The 19048-nt window shown below is 39.0% G+C and overlaps 2 protein-coding genes across 2 annotated transcripts; both read right to left on the reverse strand.

Moving 5' to 3' along the window:
• Window positions 1-3536: 3536 nt before the first annotated feature.
• Window positions 3537-14217, reverse strand: LOC133017682 (mitochondrial coenzyme A transporter SLC25A42). The gene is made up of 8 exons (XM_061083829.1): window positions 13857-14217; window positions 10406-10567; window positions 10110-10221; window positions 9943-9968; window positions 9526-9692; window positions 8312-8428; window positions 7725-7876; window positions 3537-7497 (listed from the first exon to the last, which is right to left on the reverse strand). Exons 2-8 carry the CDS (start codon window positions 10484-10486, stop codon window positions 7172-7174), a joined length of 981 nt encoding a protein of 326 aa, XP_060939812.1. The 5' UTR covers window positions 10487-10567; window positions 13857-14217; the 3' UTR covers window positions 3537-7171.
• Window positions 14218-15046: 829 nt separating this feature from the next.
• armc6 (armadillo repeat containing 6) lies at window positions 15047-18634 on the reverse strand. Its single transcript, XM_061084970.1, has 8 exons — window positions 18567-18634; window positions 18241-18382; window positions 17347-17432; window positions 16697-17267; window positions 16432-16577; window positions 16222-16353; window positions 15951-16088; window positions 15047-15858 (listed from the first exon to the last, which is right to left on the reverse strand). Exons 2-8 carry the CDS (start codon window positions 18359-18361, stop codon window positions 15646-15648), a joined length of 1407 nt encoding a protein of 468 aa, XP_060940953.1. The 5' UTR covers window positions 18362-18382; window positions 18567-18634; the 3' UTR covers window positions 15047-15645.
• Window positions 18635-19048: the final 414 nt, after the last annotated feature.

The following is a 19048-nucleotide window of genomic DNA, read 5'->3' on the forward strand; positions in this document are numbered from 1 at the left end:
GGGACAATTGTCTGGCAGCGCTCTTCTCAATCATAACCCTCCTACATCCTCCTTCACACAACACACACCTTGATTTTCACCGTCCATCAGTCTACCTTTGGAGAATTAAATGGAAACTGGTCATTCAAACCCATGAGCCCTGAGTGGCTTTCGTTTGTTTGGTTTTTTTAGAATAATTAAAAATGTATAAATACAAAGAGGAGTGAATCTGGTCTCTTGTCGCCGACGGTTTTAACGTCTAATCGAGATTAAAGTCTGGACAAATTAGGATTAAGCGCTTTATCTCTGCTAGTCAGATCCTAATCTTGTTCAGTCATGACGGTGCAAAACCAAAAAGCAGAACCGTCTGTGTGTGTGTGTGTGTGTTTAACCCCTCAGGCATAATTGAGGGGGTCCCCTTTCAACTGTGTGTCCTCTTGATGCTCCAGACTTCAGGGGTCAGAGGTGGACGTGTGTAGACTCAAACACAGACAGATTTGAGTTGTCACCGGCAGCGAGTCTCTCCTGCATCTCTACATCACATTAACCATCAACCGCACAACTTTCTTCTTTCAGTTTTAGTCTAAATCTGCTGTTTCAGATGTGCAGCAGGACAGACCCTTCCCCTCAAAGCTGGTGTGCAGTTACATTTCAGGCAGCGTCAATGTTCTTTATGGTCCTGGCTTCATAAAATAGGACAATTTTCATATGTTTTTGTTCTCTGTGTCCCAGTTCTGTCACTAATTTCCTCTGTTTTCTCTTCTCCTTGCAGATTGATGGAGCAGTGGAAAATTACTGGCTGGCGGAAAACAACTTCTGAAAATGATTTCTGGCCAGACTGGATTAAAACAATCTCATATTTCGTTTTTTTTTAACAACTGAATAAGAAAAACAGTCAGTCCGGACTATATTTACAGAAACGGAACCAACCAAGATAGAATTCTAGCGCTGGATACAGATTGTTTTTTTTCAATAGCTCTGCCTTGAATTGGATTTTTGTTGTTAAACAATTAATCTCTTGGGTGGGTTAAAATTTAATATATTAAAGATATATAATATATCAACAAAAAAGTGTGTTTTAATTATTAAATGTGATATATGACTTGGACTGTAATGTACATACATTCAGGTTTATTTTCTTTCAAAGATCTGTCACTTCTAACTCTTGATGTTAAGGTTGAGTCACTCAAATATCTGAAGCTTTTTCTGTCATTCAAACCATTTTTATTGTTGTAATACTTTGTATATACATTGAATGAATATATGTGTGTCGGTGTGTGTGTGTGTGGTCAATAAAGAGAACATTGACTTAAATGTTTATTTTCAGTAAGTTTATTCAGTCTTAATAAAAGATATTGAAGCTCTTAACTGCTTCACAATGCTCTCATGTTTATCATCCTGGTTTTACACAAGTTACCTGCAGGGGGAATGTTGCAGTGTGGAAACTGCAGTGATATTTTTATTTACTGAAAAAACAACATAGAGTTACACAAGAAATAATATTTACAATAAGAATTTTACTACACAATAAACATATTTATAAATATAGTGACTTATCAGGTTTGAGTCTTTTCCTTTGTTAGAGCCCTTACACGGAGACTTTTTTTTTTCATGGTCGAGATCCGTTGTCTTACACAAATCAGAAATACTATGATAAGTGAAAATGCAGGGAAACAGGCCCAGCAGCTGACTAATCTACTGTACAGGCCAGACTCCTCAGAGAAGGATAATTAGTGCTGTCCATCAACCCTAACCCACTTTTTAATATTGAATGGACTCTTAGAGCAAAACTGTAACAAAGAGGCTGCCCTTTTCATATCAGAATGATTTTTTTATATCAAACAAATGCTGCATTTTGTTTTGAAGCTGAATCTGAGGGAAAACAATAAGAAACTGTCCAAAGGTCTGTAGAGGACGGTTTTTCAGAATTGTGTTCTCTGTAGAAAAGATACATTTTAATCTGTTGTATGATTATGTATAAACAGAAGAAAACCCAAATAGTTTTCCATTTATTTATCAAATAATATCGAGCACGGCTTAAAATCAAATAAAAGGAAATGAAAGGGAAAATAAAGGAAGAAATGGAAAGGAAAGGAAAGGAATAGAATGGGAATGAAAAGAAAAGAAAAGAAAGGAATACAAAATGCCTATAATTCAAAATAGAAAAAATGCTTACGGCAATGTGAATGTGAAATAAATAAACTATATTTAATAATAATATATAATTAATTATAGATATATGACAATATATAATAAAGATGGTTTCTAAATCACTTCTCACTGAGTTTACCATTAAGCGTTATCAGGAAATTAAGTTTTTGAGGATAAATTGAATATAAATGGAAGAAATTTCAAAGAAAGAAACAACAGAGAGGGGGAGAGAGGGAGAGGGAGAGAGAGAGAGAGAGAGAGAGAGAGAGAGAGAGAGAGAGAGAGAGAGAGAGAGAGAGAGAGAGAGAGAGAGAGAGAGAGAGAGAGAGAGAGAGAGAGAGAGAGAGACCTCATCTGAATAGATGCAAATTGCCTCTGCCTCCGCCTGGCATCTTGCCAAGTATCTATAGCAACCACATTCTCTGACAGTCTCCATCCCTCCCTCCTTCTCTCTCTCTAATTAGTCCTCTATCTTCCCCTCAGCTTCTTTCTTCCTCTGCTCATTTTTTCCTCCCACAATCCCAGAAATCTTTGCACAAAGAATCTGCTTATAGGTTTGTGTCCTGTTAAAACACAGAAACCTGAGCCAGACCAATAATATTTCTCAGAATATCAGTATATTACAAATACTCAATTGTTTTATTTTCTCTAAATCTAGATTGATCCAAATCTGGGCTCAGACAATCTCTTTGATTTAATACTACCATCCTGTTAAATAAACTGGTTTTGATGGTTGGTTTGTTTCCTTCTTCAGTTTCTCGCTCAGTTTCACGTTTTACGTTCACGGTCAAGTTCAAAGCGCCGCTGGGCCTCAGGCCTGAGCAGCTTCTGACCAAGCTCACCACTCAGAGCAGGGCTACAGCGCTACCTGCCGGCCGCATGAGTTACTACAGCCGGAGCGCTTCAATCATTCGTGAGGATGGAGCGTCCTCCACTGGTCATCGATTGTCACTACACATGTGTCTAGTGTGCACAAAGGCAATTAAGAATGTGCATGATCAATTGAAAGGCACATTTAAAAAAGCTACAATGGATTAATAGACAACAAATAAAAAATATATGATGTGTACTCACTGATTCACTGATAAGTATTTATAATTTTCTGTATTTTCATACATAAATTATAGATTAATTTCGATATTTTTTTATTTGTGTAGAGATAGAAAGATCTATATTTGGACCATGGGTTTTTTCATACAATTACATTTTACTTGAATCACACATTTTGTAATTTCTTATTTTTTCTCACCAACGGAGGTAAAGTCTTAAAGAAATGTATCAATCACTTTTTAAATGAGTGTCCTTGAGGGCCCACACTGAATATTTATTTACAGTTTAATTCCAATGAAAAAAACTACAGCCACAAGCCATTCAGAGCCATGGAAATCAGTGAAATAATCAGAAAGTGTTGTCGACATCCAGTTTATTTAAGAATTTGATATTTTTAAACTTCCCTACAGTTTGACCATGAACACTACAGACTTGACACAGGGTGTGGTATTAGTAGGTACGTTTACATTCAGTTGGCACAAACCGCTAGGATCTACAAGGCAGTCATTATATCACTGTTGTACTGGATCAAACACACACAAGATGATCTGCTGTAACATGTTAATACAGTTGCATTGTACAAACAATTTGCTTTGATCGGAGCAAATAAAATGACAAGTTGGCAGTTTGTTGTTGTAGCGTTTCAGTATTTCATCTCATTAAGCCACTGTCTAGTCCTTCACAAAGATCATACTTTTATTTTGAAACAAATACAAAACATAAAACTTTTTGGCATTTAATGATTGTCTAGGTTAGTTAGACTATATCAATAATACTATATTTGATCAATGTGTTTACCTGGCTCCTTGGATTTACAGGTGGGGAGTTAACTTTACAATTCTCTTAATGCCATACCATATAAATCAAGGTACAAATAGATATTAAATCCTCCCTTGTTCCTCAAATCAATTCCAAAAGGGTTGAAATAGTTTGACCTCATGTGTCCCATAGTCGAGAATCGCACATCCCACCAGTGCGCAAGGCAGTTTTTAAAGTTTTACAAAATTCCCATACGAAAACTACACCTGAAATTTTACATTCAGTCACAGGCATCTAACAATCAAATCACCTGCTGCTTCTTCAATACATGAGACATTTCAAACCCTAAGGCCAGAAAATGGAAGCAACCTTCACAAAGGTTGGTAGGAGTAGCTCAGTCAGAGTAAAAACGTTACTATTCCTCACTAGGCACTTAAGTGTCAGTAACTGTCCTTCACTCGGCTTCAGTCACTGTATTCTTTCCATCCAACGCTTGGAAACATCAGTTCAGAACACGTGAAGGTTTCAAGCGATCTTCCAACAAAACTTAGTGACACGTTTCCCTCCTGCTACCTAGGGTAACGACTAAAGATAACAAAAGACTAAACCTGCTCTTCCGTTAAAGTTTGCTGATGCAAGAGGGTTAGTCTCACCCATCTTCTCAACGCTACATTTCTCCTAAACCTGATTCATTGGTCAATTAGGAAAACAATCACAGCATCGATGAACAGAGATGAGCGGAAACTGGTCAGACAGATACTGGTTGGAGGAGGGTTGTGAGTTTAATGTACTGAATAGAGATGGTTGTGAGATTCTAATGTTATAACATGAATGTATCGCAAACTGTTTAGTACTAAAGGTGGAAGATGAATGCTTGGTTTGAAAAGTTCATTAGTTTCAGATTTTAACCATTAATTATTTAATTTTTTTTTTTTTAAATCACAACAGTAGTTTTAGAAACTTGACGTGAGATGGATCATTCTGGTACTAGTGTACATTTTTTAACATAACTATAAGGTGATTGAACTTTTTAAAAAGGGAGAAAAACTCCACAATATTTGCTGATTAAATATGTGCAAACACAATTTTTTCTTTCAAAACATATTTTAAAACATCATCCTGTGAGGTATGTGTATGGTGGTTAGCAATATTAAGGCATTATTCTGGACTTTACTAACTATTATGGTAGTTTCTCTGTTGACTTTTAGGAGTAAGGAATAATAAAAGTGCTCATATATGTTATTTAAGAATTAAACAAATTTTGTATAGATTTTTAAATTTTTCTTTCTTAAACTAAATGTTAAGTGTTTTAAAGATAAACTTTCTGCTTTAAACGTCCTGACCTCTGCTCCACTTGGCTCAACCACTCTGTCTCAGTGGTTAAGGTCTAAGTATAGAAACTATTGACACTGCTCATGACTGGAGGCCTGCATCAATACTGCTGAAACTCACGTACACACAAAACACTAAACGTGCACTAAGGGAAAGTACAATATAGAGAACATTGAAATGTACTGAATTATACCTGTAACAAAACAAGCTCTTCACTGTGTGTGTGTGCGCATATTTCCAGTCAGGTTTTCAGTCCAGTAGCAAATACCGATCTACACTGTGAGTCCACACTAAAGCACAAGTTATTATTTCAATGACCAGTTAAAATCTGAGCCAGTGTCTTGTCAAGATTTACACAAAACAAGCTTAAAATGGCAGCAAATTCCTCAAGCGATGGATGCTTTAGACAACATTTGCGTACGGTATACGGAACTCCAATGTTATCGCCTGTTAATTCATCTGAAACAATATCAACAAACACCAAGGATTAGAAGAAATACCTTTTACAGTGCTACAACAATATTGAGACATTGTAAACGTCATGTATTCGCTGCAGTGCTGATGTATCAGATCCCATTAGACTGTACACGTGTTCCTCCTTCACTGGTGATCACAGGTCTGTAAAATGACCCATCAAACGGTCTGATGTGCATCACTCGAGACTGCCTGTCAGTTATTTTTAGCTGACATACTGAACAGAGCAACATGTATTGATATGTCAGACAACTAAACTGTCAATCACTTTTGAAAAAAACTAAACTAGAATGGCACTCAGTTGAGCGCATCTGCCCAGGGATAATTCCTATATCTGCCTCTTTGTCAGCATTTGGCCAAAATGTATTAACATACAGGGGCAGGAAAAAACCTACCCCTATTTGAAAGTACATTTTATTCTGGATTTCCAGATGTCAGTCACCCTAAATATTGTTTTTTTCCATCAAGATCCATGTCTTAATCCCTGGAAAAGGGGTTCAAATGTCAGCAAAAGTCTTATTTCGCAATGTTTGGGAAAGTGATTTAAAACAGGTCCTGGTACTCCTCTTTGTCAGGAATCAAACCAACATATAATGGTTCTTTAGTTCAGTGGTTTTTGTGTGATCCGTCTACCAAACATACGAACAAACAAACAAAAAAACGAACAGTGAGGGATGAAAACATAACTTCCTTGGCAGAGGTAATAATAGGGGCATTTTTTATACGTTATAACTTATGGCACTGGCATTAAATATAGATATATGATGGCAGTGCAGAAGCTTAACTCAAACTAAAAGTCTGCGAATTAAAGTTTTAAATTAAAGATACTTGACTCAGAGATTTAAACAACTTCAACTCAAACAATAACTCACTATTCCCTGGCAGTAAAGATGCTGTTACTTCTGTGCAAGGTTTTATCTCTTTTGTGCTCATATGTACTAACATCACTAACATCATATATTCTTGAAGCTAGCTCACATCCTAACCTTTGGTATGATTCCATAAAACAAATGTACACAAATCAAAACAAATCTCAAGAGGGCACAATGTACTCTTATCAAACCAAATGGATTTTAAAAGTCAGTAGGAAATGAGTGGCAGCCTGCACTGCATTTGAGGGTGTCGGTTGGAAGCGGACACAGAAGGCAGTTGAGTTATCAGTTTGTGTGTGTGTGTTTGTGTGTGTGTATGTGTGTGTACCTCTGAACTCTCTGATCGTTAAATACACTCACAGGCACTCTGTGCCCCTCCACAAGGGGCACAGAGCGTAATAACCTATCAGCACCCACACACACAAAATCACTGAGCATATTGCACTTAGATGTACACGACAACAGTGTGTACAGGTACACAGTACCACGTCGGGCCGGGCGATATGTAAAAAAACATTATCACTATAATTCTTTTCATATCAGTCGATACGCTATTATCGAGAGGTGTAGCCCATCTGATGCAGCTTCCTCAGGAGAATCTGAGTAAGGTCAAATGTCATGAAGCTGATCCCCACTGCAACAGGCCCCTTCACCCAGTTCATGCTGAGACCTTTGTAGAGTCCGCGGATGAGCCCCTCCTCAGACACGATCTCCCGCATGGTGCCCAGGATGGTTCCATACGTGTGACCCGTGACTCCCGCAGTCTGCATGCGCCGTCGTACCACATCCAGGGGGTAAGACGCCGACTGGCCAATGAGACCGGCACAGGCTCCAAACGCCAGGCGCTCGTACGAGTAGGGGAAGGGGCGGCCGCTGCGTTCTACACGGGAGAGGAGGTTGTAAAGGAGTGCAATTCAATTTTTTAGAATTCACATATGCAACATAAACATTCAAGCCGCTTTCAGACACACTATGTGAGAACGCAAATGTCCACACAAGAGGCTGCAGAGATTTTCTGGAGTTTCTCCTGCCGGCCCCCCAAGTAAAAACTCCGGAGAATGCAACTTAAGGGATAGTAGATAAATGAGATAAGTCTTGGTGTATTACCAGCATGTAGCTTCTTCAGTGTCTCATAGGTGAAGAAGCTGAGGCCAGCATAGGGAACTACACCCAGTATGGTGGGTGCAAAACCTCGATACAGCGTCTTAAGGCCCTCTTCTCGAGAAATCCGCACAAACACATGCAGGATATTACTGTACCTAAAAGAGAGGAAACAAATACAAAGTTTAAAAAATGTTTATTGCAGTTGGAGAAAATTGGACAAGGTTTTGTGCGACAAAAGACTTCTGCTCATTTTTTAACTTTAGCATCCAGGTTTGCAACGTGAACAAAAAAACTGTTTGAGTGAGTTATTTTGGAGGCTTCACCCACTTCAGTTATGTTTTGTCTGAGGTCATCAGTCAGTAAAAAGAGCATAACCCCAAACAGATCTGTTGATGATTTTTTAATATTATACTGAATACATTTTATCTCAGTTTGATCCTTTGTCAGATATCATGACTTTTCACCTGAACCTTGAAGCAACACGAACACACACACAACTTGAGCCCCCAGTGCTGTTTGGCTTTTGTCAGTGTCAGTGTAAGAGCCCTAATATTTACTGATGATGGGTTTTAGCAGTTCCATATACTTACATTTCCTTTGGCGTTACGGCCATCCTAGCTCGCACCATGTCCAGGGGATAGGTCAGCATGGCCGCCGTTGTACCGGCCATAGATCCGGCCAGTAACCTTGGTAACGGAGGCAGGACACTGAAACAGCAAATGTGCGTCGATGTTGATTTTTTTATGCTTCAGACATGTAGAAAATCTTGAAAAACATGAGAATTGATTAAATCCCTAAAAACTCATCACTTTCTCCAGATTACAGGTTTTGAACTCTACACCATTAACAGATTTAGTGTTTGCGGATCTATAAATATAAATCTCCACCCACCCTCCAGTAGGGATGGGGGAAAAAATCGATTCAATTACAAATCGCGATTCTTGTGAATGACGATTTTAAATCGATATGCTGCCTCCCAAATCGATTTTTAAAAAAATAAAAAAAAATAAAAAATTTATTTTTTATTTTTTTAAAACAATTTATTGGTTTATACCGGGGGGGATATATTGGGGGAGCAACATCACCCCAGAGCATGTTGACCAGCTCTTGTTTTTGCACAAGAATCTAAACATACCCAAGCACTAGCTTTGCATCGACTACATGCAAACAACAATAGCCTACTTTTTGTTTATTTCAAAGTTTATATTTTAAGTAAACTTTTATTCATTCTGTTTAATTTACCATTTATTTATTGTTTAAAAGTAGCCTAAGTGGCATACATTTCTTAATCTGTCAGTTTGTGTGCAGTTGACAGGGGCTATACAATAATAGGGCACATTTTTATTTATTTTCTCTATTGGCTGCCCGGCAGTCATTAAGTTAATGTTAATATTTGAAATAAAACTGGTAAAGCTCTAAGTGAATTTGACTGTGTTGTATTTTAAGGAATGATTCAACATTTTTCCATGGTCCAGTATTTAAAAAAAAAAAAAAATAACCAAAAGAAATCCCAGGAAATCGTAATATCGAATCGCAATACTTACAGAATCGCAATACCCACAGAAATCGCAATACATATCGTGATAGTATCGTATAGGGAGGTCCCTGCCGATTCCCGTCCCTACCCTCCAGCGTCTGGCCTGTAGCCCTGATGCTGCTCATCAATCACACGGCTTGTTTTCTCCTCTGCTAGCTACTGTTTGTCACACTATTACAGGTGGTAGTATTGGAGTAATCCAGACAAACACGTTTGAACCTGAGACCAACTCGGAAGTAAATTTTCCCTTTATAAACTGACACTTACCTGCCCTGAAAGCCATAGTAGCTTCCCAGCTTCCTCTTGTACTGCTCATGAGCACAGAACTGGATGGCAGCGTATGGGATTACTCGCACCATGGTGGCAGAGTTCCCCCTCCACAGACTGAAGAAGCCATCCTTTAGGTAGGTGCGGTATATCAACCTGTACGCCTCCTGGAAGTCAGTGTGTACACATAAACAAATACTTTACATTCTTACTTAGATGGAGCGGATAATAATCTAGGTTAGTTTATGGCACAAATCTGTATGCATGTGTCTGCAAGTTATTTTTATTCGTTAATTAAGTAAATTCAGAAACTATGTTAAATACAGTGGACGTGATTCAACTCATTGCATGTGACTAAGAACCAGTTAATTGTTTTAATTAGCCTCTCCCATAAAATGTTCCTTAAACCAAACGTACCTTGGCAGAGAATCGTGCTGACGAAACTGAAAAACAAAACAACGTACAATATAAATTACATACACAGGGACAATTATTGTAGAACAACGAAAGCACAATCCATATAATTTAATTTGGGTCGTTTGTAATCTGAAAACAGTTTTAGCTCAACCGTTCGTCCAACTTACCTTGAAAGATGATTTTAGTCCTGTCCAATGGGGCGACAGCGGTCTTGGCCAAAGCTCCTGCTAAAGCCCCTGAGAAGAGCGCGTTGAGGACAGTCCGAGTGTGCATCGAGCCCTGCGCACAGATGGAGGAATTGCTTTTAGGGGTCACCAACACTAACACAGTGGATCCTGGGACACTGTATCCTTTTCAATTGGATAATGTTAATTGAGCAGCTCAGTCCAATTCAAAAATGATATGTGAACTTTCTTCTCAGGTGGATATTTTTCTTAGAGTGTAAAGTAAAACATTCGCTCACTTCTGACTGACTGGAGGAAGCCAGCGGCAGCACTTCTCCTTGTGCAAGAGATGCCCGTTGTTCCTGGACTCCATTCCCCATTCCCGAGGACTACGCACAGCTGTCACTGAGCGCGCTCATGAATTCATCCACAGGACGGGCGGCGACACCAGACACTGAGAGCTACACAGACAAGGAGAGTCCTAAATGAGGATCAACAGTCCATTTATATACAATTTGAAGCTGAGCAAGACATTCCGGTGACTTGGTTTTGACTCTTGAACCTTTAAGAACCTTAAGTCAAGTATGACTAAAATAAACTGCAAGCATTGTCTACAAAACAAGCTCATCTGATTTTAAACTCTGGAGTGGCTTCATCGTGTTTTCTTGTGCAGCAAGAAATCTGATCTAGTTTTTGTTACTTGGCATTTCTCTGCTGACTTCATCTGTGTCACGTCAGCAAGTAAGTTATCCTTCAACAAGAAAGTGTTAATACCCACCTTGAGTAAATGGTTACCTGGAGAATAATGCAGTTACCATGTAGTGACCGACTGACACACCTATAAAGGTCATCTGAGCAGCAACTTAGCAAAACAAAAACTACAAGAACACCATTGAAGAGTCTCTCTCCCTCGCTATAATATCAGATTACAGTGTTTCCACATCTTTTTACAGTCACAACACAAGATGTCTACTATGTTTTTCAATGAGCTAATCATTTTATCAGACAAATCAGCTATTCATGTAACCTTTAACCACAATGAGCTCTCTGGTTCAATGTTAAATAAACCCCCCCCAAAAAAAACGTTTCACAATCAGTCACTGTTCAAACCAACACACTTTAAATCACAGTCACAACAACAGTGGCAATAATATTCTACACGCCTGATTAACATACTATTTACTTTTTTAATTCATAATTTTGTAACAAATAAACAATGTAAACAACTGAATCTGTGTTCGGAATTTTGTATGAGAAGAAATACATTTGTTGGAGATTGAGTTTATAAAGCAGTGTTTTCCAGACTCCGTTAATGTCTGCCATATAGTCAAACATTAAAAATGTGTCTTACTTTTTTAAATGTTGGATATCATAATATTGTACATTATAATCCAGTAGATGGACATTACTTTGACCTTAACACAAACTGTTATGTTCTTGTGAAAAGGGATAAATAAGCCTTTAGGTGTTTACAAAAATGATTCAATGTGCAGCCATGAAATGATGTCTTAATACTTCACTAAGCTGGTGTTATACAGCATCACAACCGGTGACTATTAAATAATGAACATTTGTTAAATAATCACATGTTATCGGGAAAAGATCCACTCAGAAATACCAGAGTTCAGGGAAGTGAACAGTGAGGAGAATCAGACAAAGTGAGATGGGGGGAGATAGGCGAGAGACAAGAGAGCAAACTGCGGAAAAGCCATGTTGTCAAGGGCAACCAATATTGGCAGAGGTACAATAGGGCTTCAAACCAAATGACCATTTAGACCCCTTTCACCTCACCCACTGTTCTCACCCACAATCCATCCCTCACCCCTCCGCACAGCCCCGTGTCCCCAGCATATCACTTTACAGTTCCTTGTTCTTGAAGGCCAGCTCTGATTGGTTGCCTCCCGTGTCATCTGTTATTCAACACCACATTCCCATGCTACACACACACACACACAGACACACACACACAGCGTCCCTGTGGATTGAAAGTGTTACATACAGAGCAATGTCTTCTTGTGTACCGACTTGTTGTTTTAAGAAACTACTGTGACCAACGTGTCCTTTCAAGTGGGTTACCTAATGACCATTAGTAAAACACCAGTGTACCAGGAAGCTGGGATGTTTCAGAGTGTGTTAGTATAAATATTAACTGACCGTCACCATTAACATGTGTGAGTTGAGACTAAGTTTGGGCAATATGTCCACAAATGATATCAAGATAAAAAACATTCATGTCAGTTGACAATTTTGTACAGATTTGTGGTAGATTAATTATGCGTTATACCTCCTCACTGTGCTTGTCCGATGTATAAGCATAATATAAACAAACATTTGACAATTTTAATATTGGTATTGGAATGGAAATTTACTTAATAACTTCTTAGTGTATGCTTACAGCAGACAATTCAATCTAGGTTACAGCTCAACATAAACTTTATGGTGCACTCACTGTCTAGCATGTGAGCCCATTGTCTATTCATGTCTTGCACAAGTTGAGCCTGAGATCACCTGAAGTCTATAGTGACCTTTTGTTCTACTCTGGTTTAACTGGGATTGTCCTTTGTTCCAGGAACTCAGCTGACTGACTCAGCACCATCACCATACATGATACTATTTCCTCTCCAAGACATTTAGGATGAAGCCTATAAATCACACCTCTCCTGATGATATGTTCCAGACACAAATACACCCCCCTCCTATCTTTTCACCCCTGTCTATTTGTTGGTTTGTTTGTTTTATGAGCAAGCTTACACAAAAGTAAAGGGTGTATTGTCATTGTAGAAACAATCACATTTGAATGCTGATCCCAATCATAAGGCAGATGTAGGGATTTACTATTCACTATTTTTTATAATTTGCTAGATCGGTAGTTTTTTCAAAATTGTACTTGATTTCTCAGGTAATAATTTATAGATCTTGGTGAAGAAAGGCACCAGTGTTTAAGGGGCTGATACTTGGGATCGTGTGCAGTTTCGTGCAGATCAAAATTAAAATCCAGATGTGGTGAATTTGGTTTTATAAGGTGACCTTTGGGTGAGAGTGCCATTCTAGATGATAATGTTTTATTGCCCAGCTCTAGAGGAAAAACTAAATGAGTAACATAATAAAAAGACTAACCAATTAATTTTTAATGAAGAGCTACTCAAGAAGTGCTGCATTTGAGAGGCTTATAGTGCATTTTATGGTCAGATCTAACCATCATTTGTGTGTCGTTAGGATTATTTTGTCCGTAAATTTGTTTAATTAATACAGAATGAGGAAACGATGCCCAGGATGAGATCTTCGATATATATGTATATACCAACAGGTTTTATTTATCATGACAAGAAAGAGTGAGGAAGCAAACCATCACATTTAATATTGATGTTTAATAAATGAGTTAAATAATAGATTTACTGCCGATTTACTGGGACAGAAACCATTACTGGTGTTGAAATGAAGGACATAAGATCTACCTCATTGTCGTTTGACAATTTATTTATTTATTTATTTTTATTGTCAAGTTATGTTTTAACAGCCTTGTTTCCTAAACCTTATCATTTACCTTGTCATATTATAGCTAGTCCTTGGATTGTAAGTCACAGTTGTGTGCATTAAACTGGACACGTTATTAGAGCAAGGCTAAAGTTCAGTGAAGAATTGCACATTCATCAATGATCGAACAGTGTCCAGGCTTCTCTCAGCACCAGACCTCACCAAACTTACCCACTCACACACAAACACACAGGGATCTATCAGTGCTTCTCTTACCTCACACAGTCTGACACCAGCTCAGACACCTGTGGTTTCCTGCTGCTTAGATAACCCGGGTTATTCCAGATGGACTGGTTAGCAGGTTCTTGTTCCTAAATTCGTCAAATTCCAGGTTAAGTAACGTATGCTAGCTGTTAGCTTCCCCACTACACTAACGTTATTATTGGTCTAGAAATTCAGCCGAGTCGCCATTAAAAATAAAAATTAAACAATGTCTCCTGTCGTTAAACGCTGCTTCTTCTAAACACGGAGGAGATTCGTTGTCCCAACACAGACTCGGGGGGACTGACATAGTTTATGCTGTTCCAACAGCTGCTGTCACCGCTGAACGCTAGCTCCGCCACACGGAGGTCCGACAAGGACAAGCGCTGATGCATTGTGGGAAATGGAGTCTGAGGGGAGGCGTGCCTGGATAGGTCGCTTACAGGGGCGTGAGCAGGAAACTCCTCAGAGTTTAAAAGATAATATATGGTTATATCTTTTGGTTTAGTTTGCAAAAGGGTTTTGGTTAAAAGAAAATGGTTTGCTGTTATTTTGCATGTTACTAGCATTTTTAAAATAATGACCTTTTAGGGATAGTTCACCCAAAAATGAAAATCCAGTTATTATCTACTCGCCACTATGCTGAAGGAGGGGTGGGTGAGGTGTTTGAGTACACAAAACACTTCTGGGGTTTCAGGGGTAACAGTGTTGCAGCCAATTCCAATACAGTGGACCTATTTTTCAAAAAAACAGAAACAAAACAAAATGCCTCCACACTGCCCCTGAGGTGTCCCCCAAGTGTCCATAAGCACCGGCATTCACATTCAACTCAAAATGGCCTCATTTACACAAAGTTTTTAGTCTTAGTATCCTCTGATATCCACCTCCAGAGTTGTGTTCATCCATGGGTCACAACTGACTCAGACTAAAACATGGTTCAATGTCCTTTTTTCGAATCTAACTAATGGAAAAATCGTTCTCCAGCTACATCGATTTGATTGGATTTGGCTGCAACCCTGTTTATCCCTGAAACTCCCACCCCTCCATCAGCAAAGTGAATTAACAATTTTGGATGAACTACCCCTTTAACATGTTTGATCTTGCGTTAATATTTTTTTTAAGATAGATAACTGATTTTAAAAAATACTCTAGAAGTAAATTTAGACCCAGGTACGACAAATCATGATATACACACAGCCACGCAGTAATGTAAAGGTTGAGTTTTATCATAGTCAAGCAGAATACAAAGTCCTCAATGATTAGTGTAAATATCACAGACTTCAGTTTTACACAGTAAGAAAGCCTAAACAAACAAAAACCAAAAAAAAGGAAATGTTTTTTTATAGTGCGCATAGAAGACATTAAATACACTTCAAAGTTTCTGTCAAAATAGGAATGCAATCTGCCCAAAACAATGCAGTTAAACTATTTGCATGGCAGCAAACACTTGTTTACCCATGGTTTGGTAATGCTTACACCTAACGCAACTTTCTGAAAATTAATAATGCATTTATTAAATTCGAAAAAAATATTAACAGCAAACAAAACAAGTACATCAGGACTACAATGGTATTTTCCTTTTAATCGAAAGCAGAAAAAGGACTAGAAAATGTAAGATATATACATATATATATCTTAATAGCAATGGGTGTGAAACTGTTAACTAGGTTGTTCGCATTGCACACAAGCATTTTCTACAACGACTATATGTATACCATCATTCTGACATGTTTCCTTCTTAAAAATCAATTTCAGGTAATCTAATTGTCAGAGTGGGGTTTTTCAATGATGCTCTCCTCTTCTCTCAGTCTTTAATACTGCCATGTTTGCCAGTCCACAGCTCTCGCAGCTCCACCTGGCATCCCAGATCTCTGAGGGCTGCTTTACCCAGATCACCACAGTCCTGATGGTTTTGTATTGCCTGTATAATCAGAGCCTCCGCTCCCATCTCCAGGATTGGTTGTGTGTAGCTTGGCATGCGCGAAACCATGTTTCTCAACAGATTACAAGACTGTTTCTGATAATAAAGAAAGGAAGACAGGGATCGAGTTAGCACAAAGTCACAGGGCCTCTTGCAAGTGAGCCTATCAATTAATGAGAGCATTTTACCTGCACATTAACGAACTTTGTATGAGCCTTCATGGCCTCCACCGCAGCCAGGGCACCTCCATTCTCCATGATGGCCTGACAGTTTTCTGGTTTACGCAAAGCAAGAACAGAGAGGCACGCACAGCTACTTTCACACACCTACAGCAAAACATGGACAAAAATGTTTTTTATAGCAGATTTATATGTAACAAAAAAACAATCTATGATTACAAATGTATTTATGAGTCTATGGCTATTTATCTATCAAATCCATAAGTATGACATTACTCACAGCTGGATTGCTTATGTGTCTGTTCATGGCGATGACAATGAGTGGGACTCCGCCTGCATTAACAACAGCATCTTTTACATCGTCGTTTCCAGCTACAGCTTTTATTGCGTTCATGACCTGCCGAACCAACTCCTGCAGGAGGAAAACAAGTTCAGTGAGCGGAACACGGAAGTTGAATCAGTTTGTGTCCCTTGTGTTTTTGTACAATACCGCTGTCTCGTAGCTGTCTGCAAGCAGCGTCATCATGAATTTCAATCCTCCCATGTCACAGATGTCTTGACAGAACTCATTCCTCACAGCCAGACGGGACAAGGTTGAACAGAGCTCAGCCAGAACAGAAGAATTATCAGGGTGAGCTGTGAGGGAGAAATGTAAAAAATAAAGAATTGACAATCATGAGATCAGAATCTGATTAAGACAAAAACATGGTAGTTTAAGTTATAAAGATAACCTCAAATGAGCCAGCTTGTCTTACCTTTTGCAGCATCGATTAAGACATTCAGTCCCTTGTTCTCAATAACAATGCTCTTGGCATGTTCATGAGCATTCCCAAACGCAACTCGGATATCATCATCAAAGGTCATGACCCTGAGAGCTGCAGAGGCCTCCTTCAACACCTCTGCACATCCTCTATGTTGTGTGATGGCAGTGGTCAGCAGTGGCAGGAGTCCGCCTTTTACCAAATCCTGCCTATTCTGTTCATGCTTCAAACAGCAGTGACGCACAACGCAGATGGCTACTTGTGTCACAGAGGAATCTGCATGGTATCTTTTAAGGGTGTCCAAAAGAAATGTCCTGCCCTCCGCATCCAACAGGTCTGGCTGTCCATCTGTCAGAGCAGCCAGAGCGGAGAGAGCTGCCAGCGTAGCCTCTTGCTCCTCTAAACTCTTTTTGCAGTAGCCCAGGACAATGGGGTAGGCGTCTTTTTGGGCAGCTAGGTACCTCTGGGCAAATCCAAGTAAGCACTGTTCAGTGAAGCACTTTATGTCTGATGTCCATTCCATCACTCCAGAAGAGTCTTTTCCAATTCGGAGAGAATCCAAAGCCTGCAAGTGATTAGATTTGTTTACAAGTAATACTTTGAAATAAGCAGTTTCTTTTTTTACCAAACATGCCAGGACTGACCTTTAAGACGTCATGTGTTTTCTCTTCTGGGTTCTCATCAGATGACGCAGTGGGTACAGCTTTAAGTATGCAACTGAGGTCCACGCCTGCATCCACAGAGGAGAATGGGGTTAATGCGTTAATGCACAATACAATATCAACAACAAGCCAGGAAAGGTTGAGAAATAAACATAATTATATATATATATATATATATATATATATATATATATATATATATATATATATATATATAAATAAATAAAGCAACTACCAACTCAATAGTGTACAGTAACCATGACGAAAGGACTTGAGAACGCAGCCGGGAGGAGTGTGATACCTTATTAAAAACTACACACTATGACGAAAATGATAACAACTTGAATGTAAATATCCAATCCAGCTCAATGCAGTCTAATTTTGTGTGTAGGTCGCTCATTCAAGACAGACGTCAAGTATGAAGGAGATAAATTATTAGTGTTTAATACCTCGTCAACTTAAATTCCCCTTAATAGTAGATTGATGTTTGTTGGGCCACTGAGAGATTGACCAAATTATTCGTTCAACTGTTGTAGGTCCATAACAGTATGGAAATATAAATTAAATAATTACAGAAATACAGGATAAAAGAACTACAATTATAACACTTTATGACAAAGCATTTGTTACAGTGTTTCCAAAAAGGTGAATGTTGTCTCAGTTCATGTTATTCCAATGTGAACATTAAGGATCAGACCTCAAGGCACCGGTCTGATGTGTCACTAGTGACCACTCCTCTGCCATGATCAATAATTCAGCAGATATTATGATCTGTCCATCGGTGATTTCCCTTCTCCGTCCGTGCAAAGCAGAGATGAACACGCTGATACTGTCCAGAAAACAAAACTTTACACGAGTCGTTTCTGTGACACGTACCCTGAGAATCAAACTGCTCCACAGCATCCCTCAGGGCCTCGTCGGGCTCCATCTCGAACTCCTCCACGTTCTCTTTGACCGCGGCGTCAAACGTCTCCTGGGTGATCCTGCGTACCGACATCTTGCCTCCTTGTTTGATAGCCTGGAAGGAATAGTGACAAAGCAAAAGATGAGGAAGACAAGCTAGTGCTGGCTACAGTTAGCATGTAGATATTGCCTCCTGTGGCTGACTGTCGCTGCTGACATGTGCACTGTCCTCTGCGTAACGTTATTCTAATATTTCCACTGAATAAAACAACGTAAGACACACACGTGTAGTCACGTACCTGCTACCTACCACCGCCCAGTGTCACACTGCACCACTGTTATGAAGAAAGCGACAACCGCTGTCGATTTACGCATATAACGTAGTGACTTGTTCTACGCATGGTTCTACGCCGGTCATGATGAGGGGAAACATTTCAGTGAATAGCAAACTCCGCAAAACCGTCCCACGCATACATTGGCTCGGCTAGAACATAGACTGTGACACTAGTTCCGGTTTTACCCAAATTTAACGATATTAGTTCTAGCGGTGAAATGACGTGGGAATTAACGCAAATAAGGAAATGACAACATGTTTTATATCGAAAATAAAGGCACCGCGTCGTTGTTGTATATAACTTAGAAAATAACCTTGTGCTTTTTAGTGAAAGCTTTATTTTGGCGACTTTCCCTTGTAAGTAAGGGAGGCATTTGGACGCAAAGAGTAAATTGACTTTAATGACTTTAATGTTGCAGTTAACTCACGATACTCACCGGAATGACA

The sequence above is a fragment of the Limanda limanda genome, chromosome 13 (genome assembly GCF_963576545.1).
Source record: "Limanda limanda chromosome 13, fLimLim1.1, whole genome shotgun sequence".
Lineage (NCBI taxonomy): Eukaryota > Metazoa > Chordata > Actinopteri > Pleuronectiformes > Pleuronectidae > Limanda > Limanda limanda.